This window comes from Salvelinus namaycush, chromosome 31, assembly GCF_016432855.1.
Source record: "Salvelinus namaycush isolate Seneca chromosome 31, SaNama_1.0, whole genome shotgun sequence".
Taxonomy (NCBI): domain Eukaryota; kingdom Metazoa; phylum Chordata; class Actinopteri; order Salmoniformes; family Salmonidae; genus Salvelinus; species Salvelinus namaycush.
In genome coordinates this window covers 8,339,262-8,358,972 of record NC_052337.1, presented here as the reverse complement: position 1 = coordinate 8,358,972, position 19,711 = coordinate 8,339,262, and the positions used below count along the sequence as shown (strand labels likewise).

Sequence of the window (19,711 nt, the reverse complement as noted above, 5' to 3'; positions counted from 1 at the left end):
AATGTGCAGATGTCTCAAGTTTTGAGGAAGCCTGCAATTGGCATGCTGACTGCAAGAATGGCCAACGGCGCTGTTGCCAGATAATTGAATGTTAATTTCTCTACCATAATTGCCTCCAATGTCGTTTTAGATAATTGTGCGGTATGTCCAACCGCAGACCAAGTCTAAAGCACACCAGCCCAGGACCTCCACATCTGGCTTCTTCACCTGCTGGATCATCTGAGACCAGCCACCTGGACAGCTAATGAAACGGAGGAGTATTTATGTCTGTAATAAAGCTCCTTTCTGGGGAAAAACTCATTCTGATTAGCCATACATTTTTTTCATGGGATCTACTCTTGTGAATGGATGATTTTCATGGAAGGGATCGTGTATCCTATTGGTTGGACGGATTTACGTATTACATTCTGATTCGTCACCGGTGTCCGGGAAAATGGCGTCGGAAGAACAGTGCTCGGTACCATTTCGATGGCGGTCGATATCGCTAACCCACATAGAGTTCCCTGCTGGTAAGTGTATTTAAGCGTTATTATTCGCTTACATTCGTCTGATAGATGCTTGACGCTTTGGTAATCTGCAAGAGATCTTTGGATGATTTGCAATTGACTGGGCACGACCGACGGGAACTGCCAAATAGTGAGACCTGGAAAAAGCGTATACACAACTCCGAACATGAACTGCCAAATTGTGTGACAGTTCCGCATGCGCAGTTGACCACAATGACAAGCTAACTAGCTCGAGCTTTCATTGCTACATTGAAGTGTTGCATTTAAAAATGGTCATATACAACCCATGCCCATAATGAAATGTATTCGTTAGAATATATCTTTGTTTGCTACTTGACTACTGGCCCAGTATAGCCAACTCGTTTTGATTGTGAGACCGTAAGGTAGCTAGCGAAGTTAGCTGTGTAGTGTAGTTGGCCAGCTAACGTTATGGCTTCCAAGCCTCAAACATTGACTAAACATTTGTGGTTCGTGTTACATTTATCACGCAAATTGATGTGTAATACATTGTACGAACATCTTCGTTAACTAGTTAGCTGGTTTAGATAACTTGCCAACTACCCAGTACACCAACCATCACCCATTTTAATGGAACGTGGGTAACGATTAAAAAAGTATTTCATCATACAATTTAGCTAACTACCTTTATGGTGTTTGAATATTAACTCAATAATCAGTTATCACATTGATACTAACTTCTGCTTGATGCTAACTACAGATTCTAACACCTGAGACTGAGTTTACTATGTATTTTTAGTATCCATTACTGGAGAGTTACAGGTTTGGTACTGTTTAATATAGCACAGAATTTCCCACCAACCGTGAAGATGTGCTACGCAGAAATCGCTCCACCATTTCCTGGTTGCAAAAATGTTAATAGTTTGCCTAATTTCAGTTTGGGACAAAACAAGCAAGTACATTGAATCATTGTTCCATCTAAACCGCTGGGAAATATATTTTCCATTACCGAAAATATTGTATTTTCAGCTCTTTGAAGTTAGTACAAAACAGGAAGCATAGAAATGGCTCAAATAGAACATATCTACTGTATCTTAGACTTGCTTTCAATGAGAAAGACAGATAACACATTTCTATGTGAATTTGGTCAGGTTGCCCAAAAACATACCCCATTTAGTCTACTCGCCGATTGTTTGGTCAAAAGGCTGTTGGTTGACTGAGATTTCTTTAGTTGAGCAGTCGCATTTTATTTTTTTCCATGATGAACATAACACCTACCTGTCTGATTCGCGTATGTCTCAGTAGACTAATCCATTGCGGATGGCACAATCACTCGAAGACATGTGATACTGATTGTATATGGTTATATTATGTAAAGATAATGGTGCAACACTAATAAATCAAATATTATTTTTTATAACAAATGCGTTTTCTCCCGCGTTGGATATGGTCGCTGTCCACTGTACTGAAACAATCTAGAGTGCGCCGTAGAATTGGCGCCTTTCACTATGTTGCCATGTGCATAATATCAAAATTAACCTGCATATTGAGAGCAGCAGAGACAACGAAACAGCCATTGCCTTAAACCCTATTCGGAAGGGATTCGTTTTACTGGGGGTGGTCGGGTAATGAATGTAATTATGTGCACAAGCACAAAACACATCTATAATTTGAGTCCCGTCCGAATCTGCCATGTCAGTAATTTGTGCAGAGTAACAATTCCAGCCAGAATAACCTGTTTTTTGGCGAACTCCAAGGTCCTCTGATAACTCTAGTCGCGTGCGAATCGACATCCATGTGTTTTGAGAGAAATGTCTGAGTTTGACAGGTGTTAATCATGGTTTGAGCAAGAAAACAATAACTGATTCGATACATTTAATGAAGTGCTGCGCATAGCCTATATGAAGGGCCTACATGTATCAACTTTCACAGTGAATTATTTTGTTAAAATGTTTTGTTCGTATGAATTATATATTGACAAATCCATAAGTAAAAAATATTGTGCCTATTTAATATAAGCCTTGCTGTTAATATATTGCCAAGCAGCGTACAACTGGCCTAAACGTTTAGAATATATACATTCACTTTCGCATAAAGCCTTAAAACACATCTCAAGTGCACTGTTTAGCTCACATCTGAAGGCTGAGTGTTTTGTGCTTGTGCATTTAGGATGTCTACTACGGATCGCTAAAAAATCCTAATGATTATGATCATACTTGCTCAATTCAAATATTATGGCGACACTATACCAAAGATGGTTTAGAATTGTGGGAACCAAGCTCTAGTTATCAGTGTAGCGCTGTTATCGCCTGGACTTATTCCCGCCTATGGGAAAAAAACTCCAGGCATCGGTCATAATGGTCAATTTATTTGAAGAAAAAAAAAATAACTACAGGGGGCAGTTTGGAAAAAACGAATCCAGTCGGAATCATCCTCTGGAATAAGTCATTCTGGGGTAATAATTACATAACCAACGTTCTCTAGTAATACTAGTCCCGTGCAAATAGGGCTTACCCTAATTGTCTAAGAAAATTGAGAGCGCAAACCACAACTTAATTAGGTCTATAATCAATAGCCTAACTGTTAAATGTACGTGGCTTTATAATTCATCCATATACACTACCGTTCAAAAGTTTGGGGCCACTTAGAAATGGCCTTGTTTTTGAAAGAAAAGCAAGTTGTTTTTGTCCATTTTAAAATAAAATCGAGTTGATCAGAAATACAGTGTAGACATTGTTAATGTTGTAAATAACTATTGTAGCTGGAAACGGTTTTATTTTTTTCCTGTGTTCCAATAGCACGTTGTTAGCTAATCCAAGTTTATCGTTTTAAAAGGCTAATTGATCATTAGAAAACCCTTTTGCAATTATGTTAGCACAGCTGAAAACTTGTCCTGATTTATAGAACAATAAAACTGTCCTTCTTTAGACTTGTTGAGTATCTGGAGCATCAGCATTTGTGGTTTTGATTACAGGCTCAAAATGGCCAGAAACAATTAACTATCTTCTGAAACTCGTCAGTTTATTCTTGATCTGAGAAGGCTATTCCAATCGAGAAATTGCCAAGAAACTGAAGATCTCGTACAACGCTGTGTACTACTCCCTTCACAGAACAGCGTAAACTGTCTCTAACCAGAATAGAAAGAGACAAATACATTAATGTCTTGTTTGAGAAACGGGTACCTCACAAGGCCTCAACTGGCAGCTTCATTAAATAGTACCCGCAACGCTTGCTCCTATGTGCCAAGTTTGTAGCATTATATCCAAGAAGAGTCAAGGCAGTAATTGCTGCTAATGGTGCTTCAACAAAGTACTGAGTAAAGGGTCTGAATATTTCTGTAAATGTGATATTTAAGTGTTATTTTTCTAAGTTAGCAAAAATGTCTGGGGTATTGCGTGTAGATTAAGGCTGTAACGTAACAAAATTCGGAAAAAGTCAAGAAATCTGAATACTTTCCTGAAGGCACTGCCCTGATGGAAGTTCCAATGAATGTTCACATTTTCCTGCAAGGGGATTGTGTTTAAGAATTTCTTGTTGGTTGTTCTCAAAGGTGATCTGACTGGACAAGTGTTGGCCTACACCAGCCTGCTGCCCATAGCGATCCTCGTAGGCTTTGTCACCCTCATAGTGTTCAAGCGTGAACTGCACACGGTAAGTAATGTAACCCTGATCCTTGCCCCATACGGGGTTACCCAACTCCCTGCTGGATCACTAAATGAGGACAGGACACGTGTCACACTGACACATGACACACGCTAAGCCATAGAGTGGCTTGCGAAAGTGTTCATACCCCTTGGCATTTTTCCTATTTTGTTGCCTTGCAACCTGGAATTATAATATCATTTGATTTACACAACATGCCTACCACTTTGAAGATGCAAAATATTTTTTCTTGTGAAACAAACAAGAAATAAGACAAAAAAACGGAACTTGAGCGTGCATAACTAATCAACCCCCCCAAAAGTCAATACTTTGTAGAGCCACCTTTTGCAGCAGTTACAGCTGCAAGTCTCTTGGGGTATGTCTCTATAAGCTTGGCACAGCTAGCCACTGGGATTTTTGTCCGTTCTTCAAGGCAAAACTGCTTCAGCTCCTTCAAGTTGGATGGGTTCCGCTGATGTACAACAATCTTTAAGTCATACCACAGATTCTCAATTGGATTGACGTCTGGGCTTTGACTAGGCCATTCCAAGACATTTAAATGTTTCCCCTTAAACCACTCGAGTGTTGCTTTAGCAGTATGCTTTAGGGTCATTGTCCTGCTGGAAGGTGAACCTCCGTCCCAGTCTCGAATCTCTGGAAGACTGAAACAGGTTTCCCTCAAGAATTTCCCTGTATTTAGCGCCATCCATCATTTGTTCAATTCTGATCAGTTTCCCAGTCCCTGCCGATGGAAAAACATCCCCACAGCATGATGCTGCTGCCACCACCATGCATCACTGTTGGGATGGTGTTCTCGGGGTGATGAGAGGTGTTGAGTTTGCGCCAGACATAGCGTTTTCCTTGATGGCCAAAAAGCTCAATTTTAGTCTCATCTGACCAGAGTACATTCTTCCATATGTTTGGGGAGTCTCCCACATTCCTTTTGGAGAACACCAAATGTGTTTGCTTATTTTTTTCTGGACACTCTTCCGTAAAGCCCAGCTCTGTGGAGTGTACGGCTTAAAGTGGTCCTAACGTTGTCCCTGACCTCCGATCTCCGCTGTGGCGCTTTGCAGCTCCTTCAGCGTTATCTTTGGTCTCTTTGTTGCCTCTGATTCATGCCCTCCTTGCCTGGTCTGTGAGATTTCGTGGGCGGCCCTCTCTTGGCAGGTTTGTTGTAGTGCCATATTCTTTCCATTTTTAAAAAATGGATTTCATGGTGCTCCGTTGGATGTTCAGTTTCTGAATTTTTTTATAACCCAACCCTGATCCGTACTTCTCCAAAACGTTGTCCCTGACCTGTTTGGAGAGTTCCTTGGTCTTCATAGTGCCGCTTGCTAGGTGGTGTCCCTTGCTTAGTGGTGTGGCAGACTCTGGGGACTTTCAGAACAGGTGTGTATATATACTCAGATCATGTGACACTTAGATTGCACACAGGTGGACTTTAACTAATTATGTGACTTCTGAAGGTAATTGGTTGCACCAGATCTTATTTAGAGGCTTCATAACAAAGGGGGTGAATACATATGCATGCACCAGTTTTCATTTTTTTTTTTTTTTTCACTTCACCAATTTGGGCTATTTTGTGTTTGTCAATTACATGAAATCCAAGTAAAAACCCATTCAAATTACAGGTTGTAATGCAACAAAATAGGAAAAACGGCAAGGGGGGTGAATACTTTTGCAAGGCACTGTACATAAAGAAATGCTTGTGCAAGGTCATATAGATGAGATTATTATTGGTCTATTGCCCATTAATAGTAAAGAATAGGCTGATGTTGCAAGTTACATTTCTGTAAGAAAATATCTAAAAGCTGTATTCATACACATGGTGGACTAAGGCATATGATCACACATAATCCTTTTCCCATTCCTCATCCCTAGATCTCCTCCTTCGGGGGGCTCGTCCTGAACGAAGGTGTGAATTGGCTGCTGAAGCATATTCTACGGGAGCCCCGCCCATGTGAAGGTGAGGAAAGCGACAATTCACTTACTATAGTGACCCAGTACATTCATACAGTACATTCGGAAAGTATTCAGACCCCTCGACTTTTTCCACATTTGTTACTTTACAGCCTTATTCAAAAAAAAATTAGAATAAGGCTGTAACGTTACAAAATTTAAAAAATTTAACCGTTCCTCATAGACTGAGTCTCCTCCTACCCATCTATATAAACATCATTCTTTACTGCTAGGCAGGACACTAGTGATACGAGCCATAAACTTCTTTCTCCCTTAAGGTGACTTGACCTCAACCCCCCCCCCCCCATCACTAATCCATGGCTCTCTCCCCTTATCAATGCCTGTGTAACAGTATAACTTTAGTTGTCGGGGCGAGGGGACGGTTTAAAGTTATACTGTTCCATTGGTGCCGTGACCCGGATCACTGGTTGCTGCGGAAAAGGAGGAGGTTGAAAGGGGGGTGAGTGTAACGGATGTGAAATGGCTAGCTAGTTAGCGGGTACGCGCTACTAGCGTTTCAATCAGTTACGTCACTTGCTCTGAAACCTAGAAGTAGTGTTGCACCTTGCTCTGCAAGGGCCGTGGCTTTTGTGGAGCGATGGGTAACGACGCTTCGTGGGTGTCAGTTGTTGATGTGTGCAGAGGGTCCCTGGTTCGCGCCCGTGTCGGGGCGAGGGGACGGTTTAAAGTTATACTGTTCCATTGGTGCCGTGACCCGGATCACGGCACCAATGTAACAGTATAACTTTAGTACGTCCCCTCGCCCCGACACGGGCGCGAACCAGGGACCCTCTGCACACATCAACAACTGACACCCACGAAGCGTCGTTACCCATCGCTCCACAAAAGCCGCGGCCCTTGCAGAGCAAGGGGCAACACTACTAATAGGTTTCAGAGCAAGTGACGTAACTGATTGAAACGCTACTACGGTTTAAAGTTATACTGTTCCATTGGTGCCGTGACCCGGATCACGGCACCAATGTAACAGTATAACTTTAGTACGTCCCCTCGCCCCGACACGGGCGCGAACCAGGGACCCTCTGCACACATCAACAACTGACACCCACGAAGCGTCGTTACCCATCGCTCCACAAAAGCCGCGGCCCTTGCAGAGCAAGGGGCAACACTACTAATAGGTTTCAGAGCAAGTGACGTAACTGATTGAAACGCTACTAGCGCGTACCCGCTAACTAGCTAGCCATTTCACATCCGTTACACTCACCCCCCTTTCAACCTCCTCCTTTTCCGCAGCAACCAGTGATCCGGGTCACGGCACCAATGGAACAGTATAACTTTAGTACGTCCCCTCGCCCCGACACGGGCGCGAACCAGGGACCCTCTGCACACATCAACAACAGTCACCCACGAAGCGTCGTTACCCATCGCTCCACAAAAGCCACGGCCCTTGCAGAGCAAGGTGCAACACTACTTCTAGGTTTCAGAGCAAGTGACGTAACTGATTGAAACGCTAGTAGCGCGTACCCGCTAACTAGCTAGCCATTTCACATCCGTTACACCTGCCACATGTAATCGCTTCCCTGCACTCAACACATTTCAAGCTTAGTTGCACACACTATATACCTTCCTCCTATAACCATTAACTTCTGGTGTAGACCCTCTAAACCTCAGCACTCTCTCAGTAACATGAATAAGTATATTTCATATTCTCAGAACCCAACAATGGTAACATAAGTTCATACTGTAGGCAAGACAGAATGCAGAAATGGTACACAGCATTACTAAGTTCATGCTTCCAGGATGCAGCCAGACACAGATTTTGTATTAGTCAAAAACAAATGAGCCAATCGCTTTTGTATGGGTCACAGTGGAGAGAACGGGGAGCATTCTCAGTTGTCAGTCGATTTAACGTTGTAGGTTTTATTAGTTTCTTTCGGTCATAGACCGAATTGTACACAAATTTATAATCTTCACATCAATCATATAATTATCAAATGGTAAAATCCCAAACTAGCAAAACACTTAATATGATAGTGTTAAAATATACAATATATACACAAAACAACAATACTATGGGTGGCAGCTTGTTGAAGGCATTTCTAACGTAAGCATCTCTGACATTAACCGTCACGAGTTTGACTAATTTCAGCTTTTGATGGACAAAAATGGCCATAAATATTTGTGATTAATGTCATAGCATGTGGTTAAACCCTGTTCTATTTGTGATTGTTATAGCGTGTGGTTAAACCCTGTTCTTCTGTATCTTTTCCCAGGAGCGCACACAACCCTGACAACAGAGTATGGGATGCCCTCCAGTCATTCCCAGTTCATCTGGTTTTTTGTTGTTTACTTCTTTCTTTTCCTTTATTTGAGGTGACTTACCATTCTCTCCCAGACTACATTTATTTAAATAATAATAATAATTATGCATTGTAACCATACATAACATTTGATGTCGGCTGACGCACTTTGCCCCCTGTGTCTAGAATGCATCAAACGAACAACGCTCGGTGTGTGGAGCTGCTGTGGAGACACATACTGTCCATCACCTTGTTGGGCGTGGCCTTATCAGTGTCATACAGCAGGTGAGGGAGGGGAGGGAGAGACCCAGTGTAAAAAAAATAGTCTAAGTCTAATTTATCTAGATTTTTATGTATTTTTAGACCATGACACATTTGTCAATTTGGTCCCAACTCTTAACCATTTAGCTGTTAATAACTGTACCGTAATTATCAAAATACAAGAATTGCACAATTTTTATAAAAAAAATGCTCAATGTACCTTTTTCGCAGGGTGTACCTGTTGTACCACACTTGGAGTCAGGTCTTCTATGGGGGAGTGGCCGGTAGCACCATAGGAGTAGTCTGGTTCTTCTTCACACAGGAGGTGCTGACACCGCTATTCCCCAAGATAGCAGCATGGTAAAGAACAGGGACACCTCTCAGGGGGCACACAGGCTTAGCAAGAAGTGAACCATCAGAGCCTGGCACAGATTTGGGCAGCGTATACTGTAGCTACTGATGTGTTCATCTTGATTATCTGTTGTGTACTTTTCCCTTTCTCAGTGTGTCTCCATTTTTTATTTTGTCCCACCTCTCTCGCCATCCTTGACTGCTGACAGGCCGATATCAGAGTTCTTTCTGGTGCGGGACACGAGCCTGATCCCCAACATCCTTTGGTTCGAGTACACAGTGACCAGGTCAGAGGCGAGGTAAGGGACATATTTTAATAACCACATTAGGTGGGAATCTGTGTGACTCCAAATAGAGTTGATGTTTTTAATCATGTTTACATGTGTAGTAATGGTTTGAATGTCTGCTTATCCTCCAGAAACAGACAACGGAAGCTTGGAACAAAGCTTCAGTAATCTCAGCAGTTCCTTGGAGAAACTGAGTAAAGGAACACACACACACACTCATTAAAAAACACACTGGAGAATCAATCATCTTCTGGACTGACCTGGTTGAAATGGTAAAAAGGCCATCCATTTACAGGTGGACCAAAAGAGTGTCTGGACTCGGCCCGGATTCCACAGCCTTAGCAAATCCGTCCACATGCTTCTCCTTCTTGTATAGCTTGCCGAAATGCTCCCCCAATGCATGCAAGACCGTGCAAGAGGTATACTATTTAATGATAAATTAATATAAACTCAGCAAAAAAAGAAACATCCTCTCACTGTCAACTGCGTTTATTTTCAGAAAACTTAACACGTGTAAATATTTGTATGAACATAACAAGATTCAACAACTGAGACATAAACTGAACAAGTTCCACAGACATGTGACTAACAGAAATGGAATAATGTGTCCCTGAACAAAGGGGGGGGGGGGGGGGGTCAAAATCAAAAGTAACAGTCAGTATTTGGTGTGGCCACCAGCTGCATTAAGTACTGCAGTGCATTTCCTCCTCATGGACTGCACCAGATTTGCCAGTTCTTGCTGTGAGATGTTACCCCACTCTTCCACCAAGGCACCTGCATGTTCCCGGACATTTCTGGGGGGGGGCGGTCCTAGCCCTCACTCTCCAACAGGTCCCAGACATGCTCAATGGGATTGAGATCCGGGCTCTTCACTGGCCATGGCAGAACACTGACATTCCTGTCTTGCAGGAAATCACGCACAGAACGAGCAGTATGGCTGGTGGCATTGTCATGCTGGAGGGTCATGTCAGGATGAGCCCGCAGGAAGGGTACCACATGAGGGAGGAGGATGTCTTCCCTGTAAAGCACAGCGTTGAGATTGCCTGCAATGACAACAAGCTCAGTCCGATGATGCTGTGACACACCGCCCCAGACCATGACGGACCCTCCACCTCCAAATCAATCCCGCTCCAGAGTACAGGCCTCGGTGTAATGCTCATTCCTTCGACGATAAACGAGAATCTGACCATCACCCCTGGGAGACAAAACCGCGACTCGTCAGTGAAGAGCACTTTTTGCCAGTCCTGTCTGGTCCAGCGACGGTGGGTTTGTGCCCATAGGCGACGTTGTTGCCGGTGGTGTCTGGTGAGGACCTGCCTTACAACAGGCCTACAAGCCCTCAGTCCAGTCTCTCTCAGCCTATTGCGGACAGTCTGAGCACTGATGGAGGGATTGTGCGTTCCTGGTGTAACTCGGGCAGTTGTTGTTGCCATCCTGTACTTGCCCCGCAGGTGTGATGTTCGGATGTACCGATCCTGTGCAGGTGTTGTTACACGTGGTCTGCCACTGCCAGGACGATCAGCTGTCCGTCCTGTCTCCCTGTAGCGCTGTCTTAGGCGTCTCACAGTACGGACATTGCAATTTATTGCCCTGGCCACATCTGCGGTCCTCATGCCTCCTTGCAGCATGCCCAAGGCACGTTCATGCAGATGAGCAGGAACCCTGGGCATCTTTCTTTTGGTGTTTTTCAGAGTCTGTAGAAAGGCCTCTTTAGTGTCCTAAGTTTCCATAACTGTGACCTTAATTGCCTACCGTCTGTAAGCTGTTAGTGTCTTAACGACCGTTCCACAGGTGCATGTTCATTAATTGTTTGTGGTTCATTGAACAAGCATGGGAAACAGTGTTTAAACCCTTTACAATGAAGATCTGTGAAGTTATTTGGATTTTTACAAATTATCTTTGAAAGACAGGGTCCTGAAAAGGGGACATTTCTTTTTTTTGCTGAGTTTATATTTTAACTGTAAAAGCACATGCGCAGATGGTAACCATGTACTGTAAGAAAAAGATTTTCACAAAAGCCAAGAAAGAGGGCTCTGTCAAGTAACAAATATTGGCTGATGTTAAAACAGCATGAAATTTGTTATTTTTTATATTGCAGAAGCAAACATTTTTTGTGTAAAACGTAATATAAACACATTTGAACTCTGAAAATGTAAGAAAAAGGTGGGGGAGAAAGACCCCTCTGACACCTCTTTCCTGTCTCTGTATGACTGCCAACCTTATGTATTCGTTTCCAAAATTGACTTACAGGCGTTTAAGCGCTCACATACTGTACAAGCTAGGGATAGTTTACCTGCTGTACAGCAACGAGTTCTGGATTTTTGTTTGTTGGAGATGATAGAGAAGTGGAGAAATAAGCACCACAACACAAGGGGAAGTGTTGTTTTTCTGCGCCTCTTACTCACATAGTGAGCAAAGGAGTGTTTTCTCAACCCCTTTCTCCCTGCATGTCTGACACCCCAGGAGCAGAAACCTAGGATTTGTTTTTGTTTTCTTTTTTTCCATTTTTGTTGCAGTTCGAGAGAACATGAAATGGTGGATTGCCACATGTCTTTCCAAACATTCTTTTCACCTACCTTTCCAAAACATTCCATATCTTTTGGTGGAAAAACAAACGAGATGACTGCTGAGGGAAAAAAAATGTTTTTGTTTGTTTTGAAAAGGAAACCTCAGGTCAATCGTAGCATTTTGATTACGCTGTGTTCTTCTCGTAAATGCAACAACTGATGTTTGAAGCGGTCTGGTGAGGGTCAAAAGCTGATTTGGAAATGTCATTAACTCCATAAAGGGAAGTAGTTCTCTTAGATTATCTTTTTTTTTTTCATCTAGTGTAACCCATATCGGGCTGAATAAAGAAAGTACGTGTTTATGTACAATTGTAGGCTTCTTTTCCCTCTAATTCTTCAGTGAATAATCAACAAAAAGTGGTCCATGGTATGGAAATAGACAGAGGTCCAGATAAGCATCATTATGTATTTTATAGATGTCATATTTTGGGACTATTGAACAAAAATGTTGGACATATTTTTAAGGTCATGAAGTGTCAGTCATGATATTTGGATGAAACCCGATCAAATTACTGTATGATAACAAGTATGAAAAATTACTGTTGCTTTTACATTGACAAAGTTTGATCATAGTTTCTGGTTCCCTCCCCCATGTCAAACACTTGGATTCAGGAGGCAGGATTATTAAGGGGACAGGGTGATGTCATCCTAACTCTCCGTTCCATACACCAATGGTAACATGATATTCTTACCTACTTTAAATAAGTACTGCCTTGAAAACAACATCAGAGAAGGTGTGTTTGCAGAGGGCTGTGGTTTATATTGACTGCTTGGTTGTTTAGCAACAAAACCAATGCATGTACAACTATGGGTCTAAACAGACAGGATTGGCTTACATAATTTATAAACATGTAAGCTATATTTAATCTCAAATGTTTATTTAAAACATACATTTGCATATTGACCACTTGTGTCCAATATGTCGTTACAGTTGTTGGTTAGCTAGCTAGAAATGTTTGCCCTATTGACATGAAATCAGTCAAAACACCTCAAAACAAGACATGGTATCAAGAACAACCTGAAACGAGACACTTACTATACCCCACATGGTACTTTCTTCCCTTACAAAAAAAGATAAAAGTGCAGTAACTGCAGTTGCCTGGTATTTTGGATGCAGAATAACTGCAGTGTACTAACCCATCTATAGAGGGCTTCAGTGTTGCCATGTTTGTGGTTTTCTTGCAAATTGGGCTACTTTTGAAAATGTACCACTGCCGCCATGACATTTTCCTTTAAAAATATAGATATATATTTCACTGTGACTTGCTGCTGACTCTCAGGCAATGACCAGGCTGTTACTGAGTGAATGAGAGAGAGCTCATTGGCTCCTGAATTTTTCAGGAGATAAACTTCAACAACAAAAAATCACAATGACTTATACAGGAAACTATCCTCTACAGTAAAACCTAAAAAATGCCATACTTAAAACCTTGATTTTTGGACAAAATTACCTGAATGGATTCTTACTATCACGATTTTTTTTTTTTTTAAACAAACCAAAACCTGCAGAAGAAACACAGCGGAAACCTGGAAATACCATCCAACAGAAGAACTGAGTGAGTAATGTTCAGTCTGAACTTACTTCTGAAGCCAAAAAGTAAAAGCCTTATCTCCAGGTAATTTTGTTTTATATTAAGCTTAGTAAGTAAGGCAACTAAGCTACCAAGCTGCTAGGACAGAACAGACCTGGCTGCAACTTCAATTGGCACTGAAGTGTGAAATGAGATGTGTGAACTCTTGAGCCTAACAATGTGAAACTGCTGCCAACCTCCCACACCCAAATGCAGATGCTTTTAAAGCCCCCTGTGTCATGGTGTATCCCTGTGCAGATGTCATCACAGTACAGTACCCCTTGGATATTAAAAATAACACTGCATGGAATAAGTACAAAAAGAAGCTCAAGGACAATCCTGAGAAACTATTTGCGGACTGCTACAAAGAAGGGAACATAAGCAACTTAATTTTCCACACAAACCATCCCCTGGCATGGCACAGTGCTATAAGAGCATACTACCCCCATGTCAAGAGAGCGGGTAGTGGCCCAGGGTGGAAACTCAGAATACTAGACATGGAGGAAATGTAAACAACCTCTGTCAACGTGTACAGGTCTGGGACAGTAATGGTGCAGGGCATCCTCTAGCAGTGCCAGCAGGACTTTTACAGGATCAGAGAGAGAGCACAGCAGGAAAAGCTCTCTCTCTGTGACAACTCCCCTGTCCTGAGTCAGTCTGATCACACCTCTTCAAAACTGTCCTGCAGACGAGGATAGTCACCCCCTCCCAAGCACTGAACATACCCAGGTCCCACAACTGCACTGCTCCTCCATCATTGAGAGGGATAAATTCACAGAGCTGGAGAGTGAAATGGTGGATCTAAGAGAGCTAGTCTAAACAATCCAGACAGAACAGACCAGCACAACAACAACCCCCCCCCCCAACAACAACAAGACCTGGAAGGTGGAGATGGACGGCCGTCAAAGAGCTGGCTGCACTCCAAAATGAGGTGAGAGAATTTGAGGAGAGAGAGGAAGACATGGCATAGATAACAGCACTGAAGGTGGAGGAAGAGGAACACATGGGACAGATAACAGCAGTGAAGGTGGAGGAAGAGGAACACATGGGACAGATAACAGCAGTGAAGGTGGAGGAAGAGGAACACATGGGACAGATAACAGCAGTGAAGGTGGAGGAAGAGGAACACATGGGACAAATAACAGCACTGAAGGTGGAGGAAGAGGAACACATGGGACAGATAACAGCAGTGAAGGAGGGAGTGAGAAAGCTGAGGTGTGACAGAGAGCAGGACACTCCCCCAGAGTAGCCAGCAAAACAGCCCACCCCGGACCAGAACGTCAACACCACAATGGGACAGACAACACAGGACCCACCAACCCAACAGACCCCACCCCCTCCTAACTGCCCCCTTCTCAGCTCCCCTCGTTGCTCTCTTGACAACCCCCACACATCCACTGAGGACACACAAAAGCCAGAAATTGTGCTCCTCATTGATTCAAATGGCAAATACATTCAAGAGAATAAACTTTTTCCCAAACACAAAGTGGCTAAACCCTGGTGCCCAAACACTAGGCATGCCCTGGAGATGTCAGAGGACAGACTAGGGTCCCCCAGCCACATTTATAATTCACAAAGGCACAAACAACCTGAGGGCCCAACAGGAAAGGGTGGCCACAGCACTCAAGGGAGTGATTTTAAAAAGATTCTTTCACTTTCCCCAACACACAAGCGGTTATCTCCACCCTGCTACCACGAAAAGACATTCACCTTGCTACCACACAGCGGGTGAACGCAAGCATTTCTCGGGACTGTGCCTCAAAACCTAATGTCTACCTGGCCCACCATTCCACCCTGGACTTGAATAGTCTTTACGACCAGGTCCACCTCTACAAGGCTGTAATCCCAACTTTTGCCAGGACCCTGAAGGACATCACCCTCAACCGCAACACCCGGAACCTCACACAGAAGCAACAGACACCCCGCCCAGACCAGCGAGACCCCCTCCCGAAGGACCTCCACCGAGAGAACCCACGCCAAGAGGACCTCTACCCAGACCATAGCTTCACAAGCCACACCCCAACCAGCTGAGACCACCCCAAACAAACCCTGGCCACACCATATATAGGCCCCCCAGATCAGACCTATGCCCCTTCTGCCACCCCATGCCCCCCACCCTGCAGCAAGGACCAGCCACACATTATGCCCAGGCCATGAGCAGAGCCACAGGCCCAACCCCCACTAATGCACCTACGACCTAAGAGGTATGTATCAGATGCTTAACATGCTCTGCTCACATCTACTGTGATGGTCCGGGCCTAAACCACACGAAAACAACACTAGACACTATGGAACACAAAGCTTTTACTATCTCATCCTGGAATATACAAGGTCTGAGGTCATCTGCTTTTGGCCTAAAGAGCAGGAACCCATACTTCATCAAAGAAATTGGAAATACAGACATTGTCATCCTACAAGAAACATGGTATAGAGGAGACGGACCCATTGGTTGCCCTCTAGGTTACAGAGAGCTGGTAGTCCCATCCACCAAACTACCAGGTGTAAAACAGGGAAGAGACTCAGGGGCAGTGGTGGAAAAAGTACCCAATTGTCATACTTTAGTAAAAGTAAAGATACCATAATAGAAAATGACTCAAGTAAAAGTGAAAGTCACCCAGTAAAATACTTGAGTAAAAGTCAAAGTATTTGGTTTTAAATATACAGTTGAAGTCGGAAGTTTATATACACTTTGGTTGGAGTCATTTAAAACTCGTGTTTCAACCACTCCACAAAGGTCTTGTTAACAAACTATAGTTTTGGCAAGTTGGTTCGGACATCTACTTTGTGCATGACCCAAGTAATTTTTCCAACAATTGTTTACAGACAGATTATTTCACTTATAATTCACGGTATCACAATTCCAGTGGGTCAGAAGTTTACATACACTAAGTTGACTGTGCCTTTAATAAACAGCTTGAAAAATTCCAGAAAATTGTGTCCTGGGTTTAGAAGCTTCTGATAGGCTAATTGACATCATTTGAGTCAATTGGAGGTGTACCTGTGGATGTATTTCAAGGCCTACCTTCAAACTCAGTACCTCTTTGCTTGACATCATGGGAAAATCAAAAGAAATCAGCCAAGACCTCAGAAAAACAATTGTAGACCTACACAAGTCTGGTTCATCCTTGGGAGCAATTTCCAAACGCCTGAAGATACCACGTTCAGCTGTACAAACAGTAGTACGCAAGTATAAACACCATGGGACCACGCAGCTGTCATACCACTCAGGAAGGAGACATGTTCTGTCTCCTAGAGATGAACATACTTTTGTGCGAAAAGTGCAAATTAATCCCTAAACAACAGCAAAGGACCTTGTGAAGATGCTGGAGGAAACAGGTACAAAAGTATATCCACAGTAAAACGAGTCCTATATCGACATAACCTGAAAGGCCGCTCAGCAAGGAAGAAGCCACTGCTCCAAAACCACCATAAAAAAGCCTGACTACGGTTTGCAACTGCACATCTGTGTTGTTGTATGTGTCGAACTACTTTGCTTTATCTTGGCCAGGTCGCAGTTGTAAATGAGAACTTGTTCTCAACTAGCCTACCTGGTGAATTTTTTTTTTTTAAATGGGGACAAAGATTGCACTTTTTGGAGAAATGTCCTCTGGTCTGATGAAACCAAAATAGAATTGTTTGGTCATAATGACCATCGTTATATTTGGAGGAAAAAGGGGGATGGCTTGCAAGCCGAAGAACACCATCCCAACCGTGAAGCACGGGGGTGGCAGCATCATGTTGTGGGGGTGCTTTGCTGCAGGAGGGGCTGGGGCACTTCACAAAATAGAAGTGAGGAAGCAAACTTATGTGGATATATTGAAGCAACATCTCAAGACATCAGTCAGGAAGTTAAAGCTTGGTCGCAAATGGGTCTTCCAAATGGACAATGACCCCCAAGCATACTTTCAAAGTTGTGGCAAAATGGCTTAAGGACAACAAAGTCAAAGGTATTGGAGTGGGCATCACAAAGCACTGACCTCAATCCCATAGAAAATTTGTGGGCAGAACTGAAAAAGCGTGTGCGAGTTAGGAGGCCTACAAACCTGACTCATTGTGGGAAGCTTGTGGAAGGCTACCCGAAACGATTGACCCAAGTTAAACAATATAAAGGCAATGCTACCAAATACTAATTGAGTGTATGTAAACTTCTGACCCACTGGGAATGTGATGAAAGAAATAAATCATTCTCTCTACTATTTTTCTGACATTTCACATTCTTAAAATAAAGTGGTGATCCTAAGTGACCTAAGACAGGGAATTCTTTTACTAGGATTAAATGTCAGGAATTGTGAAAAACTGAGTTTAAATGTATTTGGCTAAGGTGTATGTAAACTTCCGACTTCAACTGTACTTTAAGTATCAAAAGTATATGTAATAGTTATATACACTTGGGGCTCCCGAGTGGCGCAGCAGTCTCAGGCACTGCATCTCAGTGCTAGAGGCGTCACGACAGACCCTGGTTCGATCCTAGGCTATATCACAACCGGCCGTGATCGGGAGTCCCATAGGGCGGTGCACAATTGCCCCAGCGTCGTCCGTGTTAGGAGAGGGTTTGACCAGGGTAGGCCATCCTTGTAAAATAAGAATTTGTTCTTCACTGACTTGCCTAGTTAAATTACAAAGTAAAAGTATTTATAATTTCACATTCCTGATGTTAAGCAAACCAGACGACACAAAAATAAAAATCTGATATCCAGGTGTACAATACAACTCTGACATAATTTACAAACAATGCACTTGTATTTAGTGAGTCCTCCAGCTCAGACTCTGTAGAGATGACCAGGGATGTTCTCTTGATAAGTGTGTGAATTTGACAATTTTTCTATCCTGCTAAGCTTTCGAAATGTAACAAGTACTTTTGGATGTCAGGGGAAATGCAGTAAAAAGTACATTATTTTCTTTAGAGTAAAAATAAAAGTTGTCAAATATGAAAAGTCGTTTTTTGGGGTAACTGTACTTTACTGAAGTATTTTAGACACCACTGCTCAGGGGGGGGGTATGCTCAGGTGGTGTGCTAATTTGGTATAGAACAGACCTAACCCGGTATTACATTTGTCAAAACAGGAACATTTTACATCTGGCTAGAAATGAATAAGTAAATGATCTCAACTGAGAAAATGTCCTCATTTGTGCTACCTATATCCCCCTATATAATACCCATACTTTAACGATGACAGCTTCTCCATCCTAGAGGGGGCGATCAACCATTTCCAGGCCCAGGGACATGTACTAGTCTTTGGCGACCTAAATGCCAGAACTGGAAAAGAACCTGACACTCTCGGCACACAGAGGGACAAACACCAACCTGGAGGTGACAGTATTCCCTCCCAAATATACCCCCCTAGACACAACTATGACAAAACAACCAATTGGTCACAACTCCTGCAGCTCTGTCACATGCTGGGTCTGTACATAGTCAATGGAAAGCTTAAAGGAGACTCCTATGGTAGTTACACCTACAGCTCATCGCTTGGCAGCCGTACTGTAGATTACTTTATCACAGACCTCAACCCAGAGTCTCTCAGAGCGTTCAGTCAGCCCACTGACACCCCTATCAGATCACAGCAAAATTACAGTCTACCTGAGCAGAGCTATGCTCAATCATCAGGCATCAAAGCCAAAGGAACTGCACAATATAAAGAAATGCTATAGAAAGGAGTGTAGAAGTCTACCAAAAAACAATTTGGCAACAACAAATTCAATCCCTTTTAGACAACTTCCTGGACAAAACATTTCACTGTAATAGTGAAGATGTAAACTTGGCAGTAGAAAGCCTTAACGATATATTTGACCTATCAAATAAAAAAAATTCAAGCAGATAACCTAAGACAATTAACAACAATGACAAATTGTTTGATGAAGAATGCAAAAACCTAAGAAAAAAATTGAGAGACCTATCCAACCAAAAACATAGAGACCCAGAAAACCTGAGCCTACGCCTTCACTATGGTGAATCACTAAAACAATACAGAAATACACTACGGAAAAAGAAGGAACAGCATGTCAGAAATCAGCTCAATGTAATGGAAGAATCCATAGAATCTAACCACTTCTGGGAAAATTGGAACACCAAACAAACAACACAGAGTTATCTATCCAAAATGGAGATCTGGATGAACTACTTTTCCAATGATTTTGGCTCTATAACAAAGCACAAACAGCAAAAACATACATGATCAGTTACAAATCTTAGAATCAGCTATTGAAGACTACCAGAACTGACTGCATTCTCCAATTACATTGAATGAACTACAGGACAAAATACAAACCCTCCAACCCAAAAAGGCCTGTGCTGTTGATGGTATCCTATATGAAATTATAAAATATACAGACCACAAATTCCAATTA

General features: G+C 42.7%; 1 protein-coding gene across 2 annotated transcripts; it reads left to right on the top strand.

The window, feature by feature from the left end:
• The first annotated feature begins 423 nt into the window (after positions 1–423).
• Positions 424–9,763, top strand: dolpp1 (dolichyldiphosphatase 1). 2 transcript variants are annotated; one of them, XM_038970850.1, is made up of 8 exons: positions 424–509; positions 4,015–4,115; positions 5,991–6,075; positions 8,300–8,399; positions 8,513–8,611; positions 8,819–8,947; positions 9,148–9,237; positions 9,357–9,763. In XM_038970850.1, exons 1-8 carry the CDS (start codon positions 434–436, stop codon positions 9,391–9,393), a joined length of 717 nt encoding a protein of 238 aa, XP_038826778.1. In that variant the 5' UTR covers positions 424–433; the 3' UTR covers positions 9,394–9,763. The 2 variants fall into 2 exon arrangements, with proteins under 2 accessions (XP_038826778.1, XP_038826779.1); XM_038970851.1 differs by lacking the exon at positions 9,357–9,763 and having other exon boundaries at positions 9,092–9,209.
• Positions 9,764–19,711: the final 9,948 nt, after the last annotated feature.